Genomic DNA, 11,611 nt, shown 5'->3' on the forward strand with positions numbered 1-11,611 from the left:
AATTACTGATAATTTAAGTATCGGTTAAATTTTTTGAAAAAATGGATGCAAATTACATAAGGGTGACCAAATAGGATGCCCAGTGAAATTTTTACTATTCAAGAATATTTGGTTGGTCACTTTATTTAAGTTCTAACATTCTTTTATTCCCTTTCGATGTGAATCTTCTCACTTCTCAAAAGTACAAACTATTCCGACACAATAATGAATAATAAACATGAGAGCATAGTATTGCCACAATCTAAATTTGTGAGTCATGACGGGCACCTGAAAAGCCACTATCCCACAGGCGAATCCTCCAATTAAATAACTCAATCCTTCTCAAATCAAGAGAACTCATAACACAACGAATAATATGAATAGTACTTCATAAGATAACAGAAGTTAATATTTTAATGGTATAAGTGTGAAATAATACCCATTATACAATCACGGGGCAACTAAAGTAAATTGAGTACCAGAATTCAGGGCATGACTGATGACATCCAAATCCACTCTTCAAAGGGAAATTGTACACAATTGTTGCAATATAATTTTCCCAATTAAGAGTTGGAGTCGAATCCATAGGGAACAATATACTAAGGCAATTAAGCTAGTTATGACATTGTCACCAATTAAGCTAAGCCAAATAATTTTCAAATATTTGATTTTATTTGAAATTGAATACAGATAAAACTAACTAATGGGAAGCACTAGCCATAGAAATTCGGGGCTTTGGATCATAGCAATTTATTTAGACTCATAATAATCCAATGTAATGTTAAACTACCACTATTTATTGCAAATCAAATGTTCTTAGCCTTGGAATCTCAATTACGTACCTACTGATGTCTCTCGACTATTTAGCGGGTTTATGTTAGCTAGTTCTCTCTACTCAATCTAAGAAGAATTAGTCACATTCCAATTTTAGGCTACACTAGGATTTTTCTTATCTCTAGGTTAAACCCATTAGATGAGGTTTAAAGCCTAAAATCATTATAATTAATCTAATTCAACTTTGATTTTCCTCTCTCGAGTTTAAATCAAAGTAAATGAGCAAGTCCTAGGGTTAGCTAATTCCTTTTTAAAGCAACAACATGATTTCTTCATAAATAATGGTAAATAAAACGCTACATAAGCAACATGAGTCAAATACAAATTACTACTCAACATGTCTTTCAACTTTGTGTCCAAAGTCATCACCCACACCAAATATTACAATATAAAGCAAGAAAATAAAGCAATGAAGTTTTAAGAAATGCTCATTAATGGCTTCAAATCTTCAATTTCAAGGTGATGGGTATGAAACCCTAGCTTTCAAAGCTTGTTCTCCCTTTTTTACGCTCTCAAAATGTGTTGGAGAATGAGTTGTTGTGAGTTGGTATGAGTTTGTGGGGCCAAAATGACCTAAAGTTCTATTTATAGCCCAAAAAAAATAATTTTACAAAATCTGCCAAAAATACCCTTTTCCCATTTCGCTACCCATTTTGCTCCCATAGCGACCCATTTCACCAATGTATCGGGTCGAGGTAGCAGTAATGGACAAAATGGTTCAGGTTTTCTGTCCAATTCTGCTACGCATTCTACACCAAACCGGTTCGGCAACCAGCAAAACAGCCTTTTTCTCAATTTTTGCAATTCTTGACACTTCAACTCCAAATTCTTAAATACACAAAATAAACATAAGAAATGGTATTAAAATTATTTAAAAGGCTAGCAGAGCTTAAGAAAAGGGTATAAAAAACACATAATTGCACGGTACATCAATGACCCAACTATTACTAAAAAGAAAATCAAAAGATAGAGCATACATGCCACCATGTTCTAAAAGCGGTTGGCTCATCTTAACTAGAACGGGATCAAGGAAGTCATACACCTATACTAGTACTAGGATCTGTATAAACAAAAACAACAATAAGGATGAGCCTAAGCTCAACAAGATCACTAACCCGCCCGCCGTCATACCTGGTGGAGCAAGTCTTTAAAAATACTATGTGTTTTATGTACATAGTATAACATCTAATATAAGTATAAATTGATGTTTAAATTAACAAAATATATATACATGATTATATCAATCAAATGTCATAGTGGTACCTACGCATTGCAATAGATCGTCCATAAATCACAATCTTACATGCATTGAACTTTGCGTTTCAATAGACAGTCCATAGTCAGCATCACCTCCTCAACAACCCAACCAACTATGCATATCACCAGTTCGTCCACAGTGATGGCTATCCCGAACTATGCATGAATTGAGTACTTCCTCCAGCTCATATGATGCTAGCACCATCTCAACTCATAAATCATATGCACATAAGGTATCATAGTGCAGTCATAATAATATCAATTGATAAAATTTAAACTATGTTATGAATCTCAACACATATCAATACGTCATAACATGTGTCCTGATTAATTATTATTGTATGCCATGTTCGATTTAGCAAATAACATGTAAATCATGTTGTGATATCGTAGCATTATCATATCAAAGCCTTAAAAAAAATTAGTACAGTTTCATAGAAGAAATGTTCCAAATATCACAATATTTAACCCAAAATATCATATATGCCCTTCTACGCGCTCGTCTCACAACGTACTAGGTATTTGAAAGCCAATAATGCAAGTTCTAAATCATGACGTTAGAAAAACAAGTAATCAAGAGGTTAAATCTCATTTTCCTTAAACGCAATAAAACTTTTCTAACCTGGCACGGTCCGACCTCCAGACAAACGACCTCCAACGATCAGTTTAGGCTAAACGATCAATTTCCACAATTTTAGGAAAAGTCAAAGTTAAAGCCAGCCCCGCTAAAGTCAACCCTCAGTCAAAATCGAATAGATGCATGAACGGATTACCATAAGCTCATGAATTCAATTTTATGATGAAGTTTTGATTTTGACTTAATTAGCTAGGTCAAATCACAAACTTCTAAATCAAAAAACTATGGCAAAAATCCTTCATTAAAGTCTTTTCAATTCGATGATTTATAGTTAAAATTCAACCAAAATTAAGTATAATAATATAAGGATATTAGGCAATCTTTACCTCAATGATTTGAATGAAACCAATCCAACCAGGAATCTCCCCACGAGCTCTTTTTTGCCCAAAGAGTAATAACTAGGTTTAAAATTTAAAGTTGTCCAATTTATACTCCCAAATCTGTTCATATTTGCAATTAAAATTGCTACATTTATGGTCATAGCTTCGCATTAGAGAAGCTTCAGGACTCCGAGTTGCGCATTTGCGGACATTACTGCATTTTTTCTAATATTGCATTTTGGGATCACAGGTTTGCATTTGTGGAGCTCAGTAAAATGGTAGACCTTCCCATTTTGCGATAGAAGCACCGCAATTGCGGTTGCACTACATCAAGATTTTTCAGCAACATGTTTTTAGTTTTCAACTTGTTCAAAAATCATTCCGAGCCCTCGAGTCCCCTTCCAAATCATCCCCACAAATCATAAATATTATTAATATCTTATATATATATCATCCCCACAAATCATAAATATTATTAATATCTTATATATATATATATATATATATATATATATATATATATATATATATATATATATATATGCTCAAAACACAATTATTAAAAATTGAGGGTCAGATTATCACAAGTATATCCCTGAGTGGTTTCGCATGGGCCAATAAGACAGTGTCTAGGATGACAACTAATTATCTTTACGTAGGGATTATCATTTCCAGTATGGCTCAGAAGACTCAATATCAAAGGAAGATTCTTTGCAAATTAGTCCCGCATTAGTATCTAAATTAGTCGAAGCATCATATGTTCACTTTATTTTTGAAATCTGATATTGAGAAATCGTTATCTTCACTGAAATATGTTTCAATATAATAGTTGAATGTAATTCTCCCTCTCACTTCGTTCAAGCTGAATTACATCCACCCTCTCACCGGGTATGAATTCCCAACTCCATTTACCTCGACCAGGATCAACTCCTTCTATGCCCCCATAGGCACATTATCAAATATACGAGACTGATGTTGCAAAAAAATAGTGTATGAAGTTTGACAACTCCCAACATTTTTCTCCTGAAGTGTGTCCTTGTCAAGGCCAAACTTCAAACAATTTTGCTCGAAGTTTGGCTTGCTTCCCAAGGACAACTTCAGACAGTTTTTATGGCAAGGCCAAATTCAGACAATTTTGTTTTTCTGAAATTGTTGTCTTGACAAGGCCAAACTCTAGACATATAATAGCTGCACTTTAGACATATAATCAGTGGCGCAGCCACATAGAGCCGAGGGTGTTAAAAACATTGTTTTTACAAGGTTAATTTTTTTTTTAATGTATATATAGTAGATGTTGAACCCCCTTAGGCTTCTTCGTATGTTTATTTTTTTATATATTGAACCCCTCGGCGGAAATCCTGACTCCGCCACTGCATATGATGGCTTGTCAAGGCCAATTTTGATGTTTTTTCGAAAGTTAGGGCATTGGAAAGGTCAAAGTACAGACAATTTTTACTAAGTTGTGGCTTTAGCAAGACCAAATTTTTTATTGATAAATCCAGTTAAAAACTCATATTTCTAAAATAACAGTAAAATACAACAAAACAAAACAAAAAAAAAAAAGGCTTCTTTTGGCGTATTTGTTTGTCTCCCACACACTACAACAAGAGTGAGACCAATCTCGTTGCCATTTGACACTATAAAGAGTTTTAAAAAGAAAATGTTATCATTCAAGAGGTAACAACAATATCACATAGTTTAAGTATTAAACTGACAAAACATGAATAATTTAGAGGGTCTTTTAGGTATTAACTCTAATAAAAAAGACAAATTAGTCTTATCACAATTTTTTAAGATTAATAATAAATTTGTTAAAAGAATTATTATAAAGAAATTAGAACAAGGGAAACATAATATCATATCATAAAATAGTTATTATAACAAAATTAAACTTTTGCACCATTTACCAAATAAGGCAAAAGGACTAAAGTCTTGAAGCAAAAAAGATGGAGCCAAATTTGGAAAATCCAATGATACTGAGTCACAACTCACGAACCAAAGCCATGGCAGCATGCAATGCAATGTAACTGATGCCATTTTTGAAGGGCTCACCAATCATACACTTCTCAGATTTTCCTACTTTTCAGGCCCTTTACATTTATGCCCATTATTCTTTTTCTCCCACAATTTTTTGAGGTTAATATAAGTGTTTCATCAGTTCAAAGAATTGAGATATAAAATCATCATTGAAATTGATTGGTAATGCAGTGTTATGAAATGAAAACGTACCCCGTCATTCATTTCCATGTGTTCTTCAATCCCCAGAATTTCGTACAGCATTATATTTCATCCATGCCATTCATACCTTTCTTTATGAATTTATCTCAGCTTTGCTTTCTAGGGTTTTGAGATAAAAAAGATATTTAAAGTTCATACATTTTTGCATATACATACATGTAGGTGGTTTTTTTTATCTTTTATATGCACAGATATCATATATGCATGTATAAGGAATCATTGTTTCTCATGTGGATTGGCCTTATCAGGTTGGTCTTTCAGAAAATAAAAAAAGGAGTATAATATGAAGAAAATCTGACCTGATGTGTAATGGGTTCTCTTGTTTCTGTTATTCAATGGTAAAAATTGAATCTTGTGCCAAAATTTGCAGGGATTGAAAAAGTTTGGAGGGAGTGAAACCCCTGATTCTCTAGGGGGAAAAAGAAGGAAATAAAACAGATTAAAAGATATGAGAGAAGGAATTTTAGGGTGAAATGTTGGAGGGAAGGTGATGATGGAGCAAGAATTAGATTCAAAGCTTAGGATAGAGAAGAGTTCACCAAATCCTCAGAGATCTAAGAGCTTTGCATTCAGAGCACCTCAGGAGAATTTCACTATTCAAGATTTTGAATTGGGAAAGATCTATGGAGTTGGTTCTTATTCCAAGGTCTGATTTTTATCCTCTTTTTTTTTTTTTTTTTTTTTCTGTTTATGTCTTTATTTGGTATTTGGAAGCAGTCTAGTGTGAGATTCTTCCTCTTCTTCTTCTTCTTTTTTTTTTTTTTTTCTTTTGGATTATGTGTGGTGATGTTGTCTTGTTTTTATTATCTTGCTTTATTTATTTTCTGCTCTAATGGTTTAGTGGTGTGTTGGTTTAACATGCTTCTTCTTCCACTTTTACCTTCCATGTCATTGGCCCCCCTTGGTGAGATGGAGTGGAGTTTGGTATTAGTTGGAAATGTCGACCATGAATTTTGTTTTCCAAGGTTCCATTTGTTATGTCAATACCATACTTGGTTGGGAAACTGTAAGAAATGTCACTTATACTTTTGGATAGAATGAGTTGTCTTGTTGATTTCAGGTGTCATTTATATTCTTTCAGATGTCTCTATTCATTTTCTAGCAATTTTCTCTGTGATTCACTTGTTGATAGTCAACAGCTGAAACCAGCAATATGCTTTTGTAATAAAGTATCTGCCAAATGCCCCACACATTGGAAGATTATCTTTTTGTTGCAAACGTAGTCTCTTAGATGAGAGAAAATCTTTTTAGTGAGTTCATCTTTGGAATGTATTTTAGTTGTCAAGCAATGCTTGGTGGCATTAATTGGTGATCACACTCCTAAATCAGAGGTCCAGTTCAGGAATTGCACAGTTGAGGGTCGTCCTATTAGCCTATATCAGTAACTATCAAAAATCTTCTTATATGTGATCTTTCTTCTTTCACCCCTCTTTCTTTTCCTCTGGGGTAAATAGATCATGAATGCTAATTGAAGTTTTGGGTGCAAATTGTGTACACTACCAGGTCGTCAGAGCTAAAAAGAAAGACACGGGGAATGTTTATGCCTTGAAGATAATGGACAAAAAGTTCATCACTAAAGAAAATAAGACTGCTTATGTGAAACTAGAGAGAATTGTACTTGATCAGCTAGATCATCCTGGTATTGTGAGACTATTTTTCACCTTCCAAGACACTTTTTCACTATGTGAGTATTTTACACATTTTCTGATATGTTAGTATTTTACACATTCTCTGTTAAGGATCATTTTCCACTCTTTATGTCTTGCATTTCTTGTCGAACATTGATCTTTCTCCTTCTAATTTCATTTTACCCTCTTGTGAAGACATGGCGCTGGAGTCCTGTGAAGGTGGTGAGCTTTTTGATCAAATTACCAGGGTGAGTAAATTAAGAAACTTGCTAATAAAAAACAGCATGAAGAACCTTGATGCCTGTATTCTTTTAATTTCTGCCATAAGCATTGAAAGTCACAACATAAATCAGAAAAGAAAAATTTTATCACTAGTGAACCTCTTATGGCGTATTAGGACTTCTCTCAGTAACATATTTTCTTATTGAACTTTGTAGTGTAGTTGACTTCCTGAATCTGAAATTGTCTTCTGTTACTTCCAGAAAGAATAATCATCTCTCTAAATATTCCCCGTCCAGCTATTCTGATATCATTGCCAGCGAAGGATTTCTTATTGTGTGTGAACAATTCCACAATCCACTCCCATTCTTTTTTGCTTGGAAAGCAAGTAAATTATATCCTATTAAACTTTTACTTTGGTTGGGGCAGAAAGGTCGTTTGTGTGAGGATGAGGCACGTTTTTATGCAGCTGAAGTTGCAGATGCTCTTGAATATATACATAGTATGGGATTGATTCATCGAGATATTAAGGTACCTTTACGATGTGACTGTTGTGGGCTTGTGGCAGCAGAATATACTAGGACAATTTTGAAAATTTTATTTATGGCAGCCAGAGAACCTGCTACTTACCGCAGATGGACATATTAAAATCGCCGACTTTGGCAGTGTAAAGCCCATGCAGGATAGCAGAATAACAGTGCTTCCAAATGCAGCATCAGGTATATCTTGTTTGCTGTGAGGTTACTTCCACGGAAATCACAATCATATAAGATAGGATATTTTGATGTCATTGTCTTTACTGAATTGGTGGCCTTTCTTTTATCCAGATGACAAGGCATGTACTTTTGTGGGGACAGCTGCATATGTCCCACCTGAAGTGTTAAATTCTTCTCCTGCAACTTTTGGGTATGGACCCTTTCCTTGGAAAAGCCAAGTCTTTTACCTCATTTGTTTTGTATTAAAAGTCAGGTTGTAGGAAGCCAAATCTCGGAAATTTATATCATTCAACTAAGCCTTAGTCCAATTATATATCACCAAATGGAAACTGTATGTGCACTTTTTCTTCTTCTGAATCATAGCTGATTGGTATTAGTTTCTATACACTTCTTTGCTGGTGTTTTCTGAATTATGCATATTTGAATGAAAACGTAATTATTCCTTTTGCACATGTTCTACCAGAAATGATCTCTGGGCACTTGGCTGCACCTTGTATCAAATGCTTTCAGGAACTTCTCCATTTAAAGATGCCAGTGAATGGCTCATTTTTCAAAGAATTATTGCCAGAGATATCAGGTTTCCGAATTATTTTTCAAATGAAGCCAGAGATCTCATTGATCAGTTGCTCGTAAGCTATAATTCCTGTTTAATCTTTACTTGCATTTCCTTGTGGTTCCTCTTTTTTCTTCCCCACTCTTTCTTTTTTGTCTTTCTTTTCTGATATTCATATCAATTTATTTATCAGTTAATTAATGATGAGCTTAGGCAAATGTTTTTGACTAATGCATTTTGCTGATGCACTAAGCTCATTCTATTCCACGAGTAGATCTTAAAGCAGGGATAAGATCTCAGATAGACTTATTTGTTTGTCTTTTCTCTTATCAGTCCTTTCAGTCAGTTCCTTTTCGGTTAGCTACTTAGGATGAATCGGCTGACACCCTTACTAAAAAAGAAGGAAAGATTTTTGGCAATAGTGGATTTTTAGCTTTATGAAACATCCAATGCTTGCGTCTGGCATCTTCTGCCATTTTGGGTTACACACTACAGTATTCTGGTCTGTAGGACTACATACCTTCTCCTTCTTTCGTAGGTAGAGAAGATACTGTCTCCAACATGGCACAAATGTGCCATCCTAAAATAATGCAGGACGCATTTGATAAACATCTTCAGCATTTTCAATAGAATGTAGTCTTAAAAATGTATCTTATTCCAAGTAAAAGAAGCACGTAAATTTTGCCTGTGCTTATATTTACAATAGTACACATGTTATACATTTGTGCATCTCTGTTTTCCCAACTAACTAGCATCCAAACGACACAGGATATTGATCCTAGCCGAAGACCAGGTGCGGGACCTGATGGTTACGCAGCACTGAAAAACCATCCTTTCTTTAGCGGGCTTGATTGGGATAATTTAAGGTTACAAACTCCTCCACGGCTTGCTGCAGAGCCAAAAGTATTGTCAGTTCCTTTTATTTTTATCTTTGAAGCCGTATCTCACTTTGTTCAAAAAGATGATAGTTCAAAGAAGTATTAAAAGGGTATGTCGAATCTTCAGGCGCACTCTACTCGTAGCAGTGGTGAAGATCAAGATTCTTCATGGAATCCCTCACATATTGGGGATGGTTCAGTTAGAACCAATGATGGAAATAGTGGCACAACATCCTCTTCTGAAGCTGGTAGCATTACTAGGCTTGCTTCAATTGACTCTTTTGATTCAAAATGGTAGGTTCAACACCTCTGGAATATTTTAGCTGCAATTTCTTGGTATGACTTTTAACAATGACTAGCTTTATTATTTCAAAATGTCCCTGCTGCTGCTTGTTGTGGGAGCTACAAGTGTTATGTAGCAGAAAGAGCTCTAGTCAATTGGACCCAATTATGCCTTTTTTTCCATCAATGGAACAAGGAAAAGAAACTATAGCTTATTTTCTTTGAATTGCTAGTCTACTCTGTACTTTGGTCTTTGTGTTTCAACATGTAAAAAGTGTTGTGATGCCCATGGCGGAGGGCAAGCCTCTGAAAAAGGGCGCACATTACACCTTTGGCGAATCCCGCATTGGAATGGAAGAAGAAGGTTAGGGACCTTATAAGAATGAGTTCATAATCAACTGTTGAGGTGCCTTTTGGGTAAATCCAATGGGACAAAATCCCTGCGGGCCTAAGCCCAAAGCGGATAATATCTTAACAGTTGGACCGGAGCAGTTACAAGTGTTCTTTAGCTCTTGGTTGCCAGTTTCTTGCATATCTCTTCAGCTTTTGAAACTCTTTATGTTTCCTAATTGGGAAAAAAGGAAAGTAATCTTTGCTTCATTAATTAATCAGTACCAACTTGTAGTGCAAACCAATAGCCTTCAAGTATGTGGAGGAATGTCTTACATTAAGTTTCGTGTAGAAGCTTGTTATTACTCTGCTAAGCCTATGTTGATTTTCTTAAACTACTCCTCTAGAATTGTTAAGAGGGAAATGGAAAACCCTAAATGCATGCTTCATTATGGGCAGGGCTTGTGCGATAGATTGCTTTAGGCCAAATCCTCTGTTTTGTTATTTTCCTTAATTCTTTCCCTCTCTCATTCCTTGTCTATCGCTAATGCATGTCAACATGTTTCTCGTGATGCATGAACAGGAAGCAGTTTTTGGAGCCTGGTGAATCCGTTCTTATGATCTCCAATGTGAAAAAGATACAGAAGCTTACAAGCAAGAAAGTTCAGCTTATCCTGACAAATAAGCCAAAGTTGATCTACGTAGACCCCTCAAAGTTAGTGGTCAAAGGGAACATTATATGGTCCGACAATTCTAACGATCTTAGTATTCAAGTCATAAGCCCCTCACAGTTCAAGGTTTGCACAGTTAAGTCGTGCTGCTTTCTCTGCAAACCTAATTGGCTGTTTTTTATATTCTTAAGAGCCCCCGTCATTCTTACTTTTTTTTAATGTTTGCTTTTGGTAAATGAGTTGTTGTTATGATTTTCCAACTTATTGGAGTTTTAACTCAATCTTTGTATGTACATGCGTCTTGTGATCGTACAGCCGAAGAAAGTTATGTCATTTGAGGATGCCAAGCAACGAGCAACGCAGTGGAAAAAGGCAATTGAAGCTCTCCAAAACCGGTGATATTTATTTATCTGAATTTCGACCTTACATTCTTTGGAAAAGAAATGAAATTGTAGAGGCCATAGGGGATCCAAAGTGCGGATTCTCCCACGGAATACTCATTAATACAACTGAATTTACGGGTCTAGAGTCTAGTATATAAATTTCACCACAGTTTTTCTTTTGTTTTTTCTGCTTTCTTTTGGATGAAGAACATCCACATTTGTAAGGCACAATCTTGTAAATGCAGAAACTGAAAGAAGATGGTGAGTTCTCAGTTGTTTTGCCTCGTCTGGTTTCAAAACCGCTCCTCACAAGAGTTGTTCTGGTCTGAAATTAAACAGCAATTATTCTGGTTTTCCAGAGCAAAATTTTGATTCTGAAACAAGAATTGTTATTTTCCAAAAACAAACTAGCCATCTTTCCTTTCTTTTAAACCATTTCTTATGGGGCTTCAACTATATTTTGAAACTAATAATTTCAAGTCAAGTTGAAGCTCACACCTTGTTATCCAAATACCAAACCTAAATTATGATTGTAGGGGCATATATGTGTAAAAGGTACTACAACAACAACATACCCAGTGAAATATCACAAAGTGGGGTCTGGGGAGGGTGGAGTGTACGCAGACCTATGTGTAAAAAGTACGAAGGGAGAACATAGCTAATAGTAGAAGGGCAAATATGATCCT

The 11,611-nt window shown here is 35.2% G+C and overlaps 1 protein-coding gene across 2 annotated transcripts; it reads left to right on the top strand.

The window, feature by feature from the left end:
- The first annotated feature begins 4,926 nt into the window (after positions 1-4,926).
- LOC132051523 (3-phosphoinositide-dependent protein kinase 2) lies at positions 4,927-11,199 on the top strand. Of its 2 annotated transcripts, none has more exons than XM_059442659.1 (12): positions 4,927-5,252; positions 5,636-5,911; positions 6,769-6,949; positions 7,089-7,141; positions 7,542-7,643; positions 7,723-7,831; positions 7,940-8,018; positions 8,292-8,457; positions 9,150-9,284; positions 9,387-9,553; positions 10,455-10,677; positions 10,858-11,199. In XM_059442659.1, the coding sequence occupies exons 2-12, from the start codon at positions 5,756-5,758 to the stop codon at positions 10,939-10,941; spliced, it is 1,455 nt and encodes a 484-aa protein (XP_059298642.1). In that variant the 5' UTR covers positions 4,927-5,252; positions 5,636-5,755; the 3' UTR covers positions 10,942-11,199. The 2 variants fall into 2 exon arrangements, with proteins under 2 accessions (XP_059298642.1, XP_059298643.1); XM_059442660.1 differs by having other exon boundaries at positions 4,929-5,050.
- Positions 11,200-11,611: the final 412 nt, after the last annotated feature.

This window comes from Lycium ferocissimum, chromosome 4, assembly GCF_029784015.1.
Source record: "Lycium ferocissimum isolate CSIRO_LF1 chromosome 4, AGI_CSIRO_Lferr_CH_V1, whole genome shotgun sequence".
NCBI classification, from domain to species: domain Eukaryota; kingdom Viridiplantae; phylum Streptophyta; class Magnoliopsida; order Solanales; family Solanaceae; genus Lycium; species Lycium ferocissimum.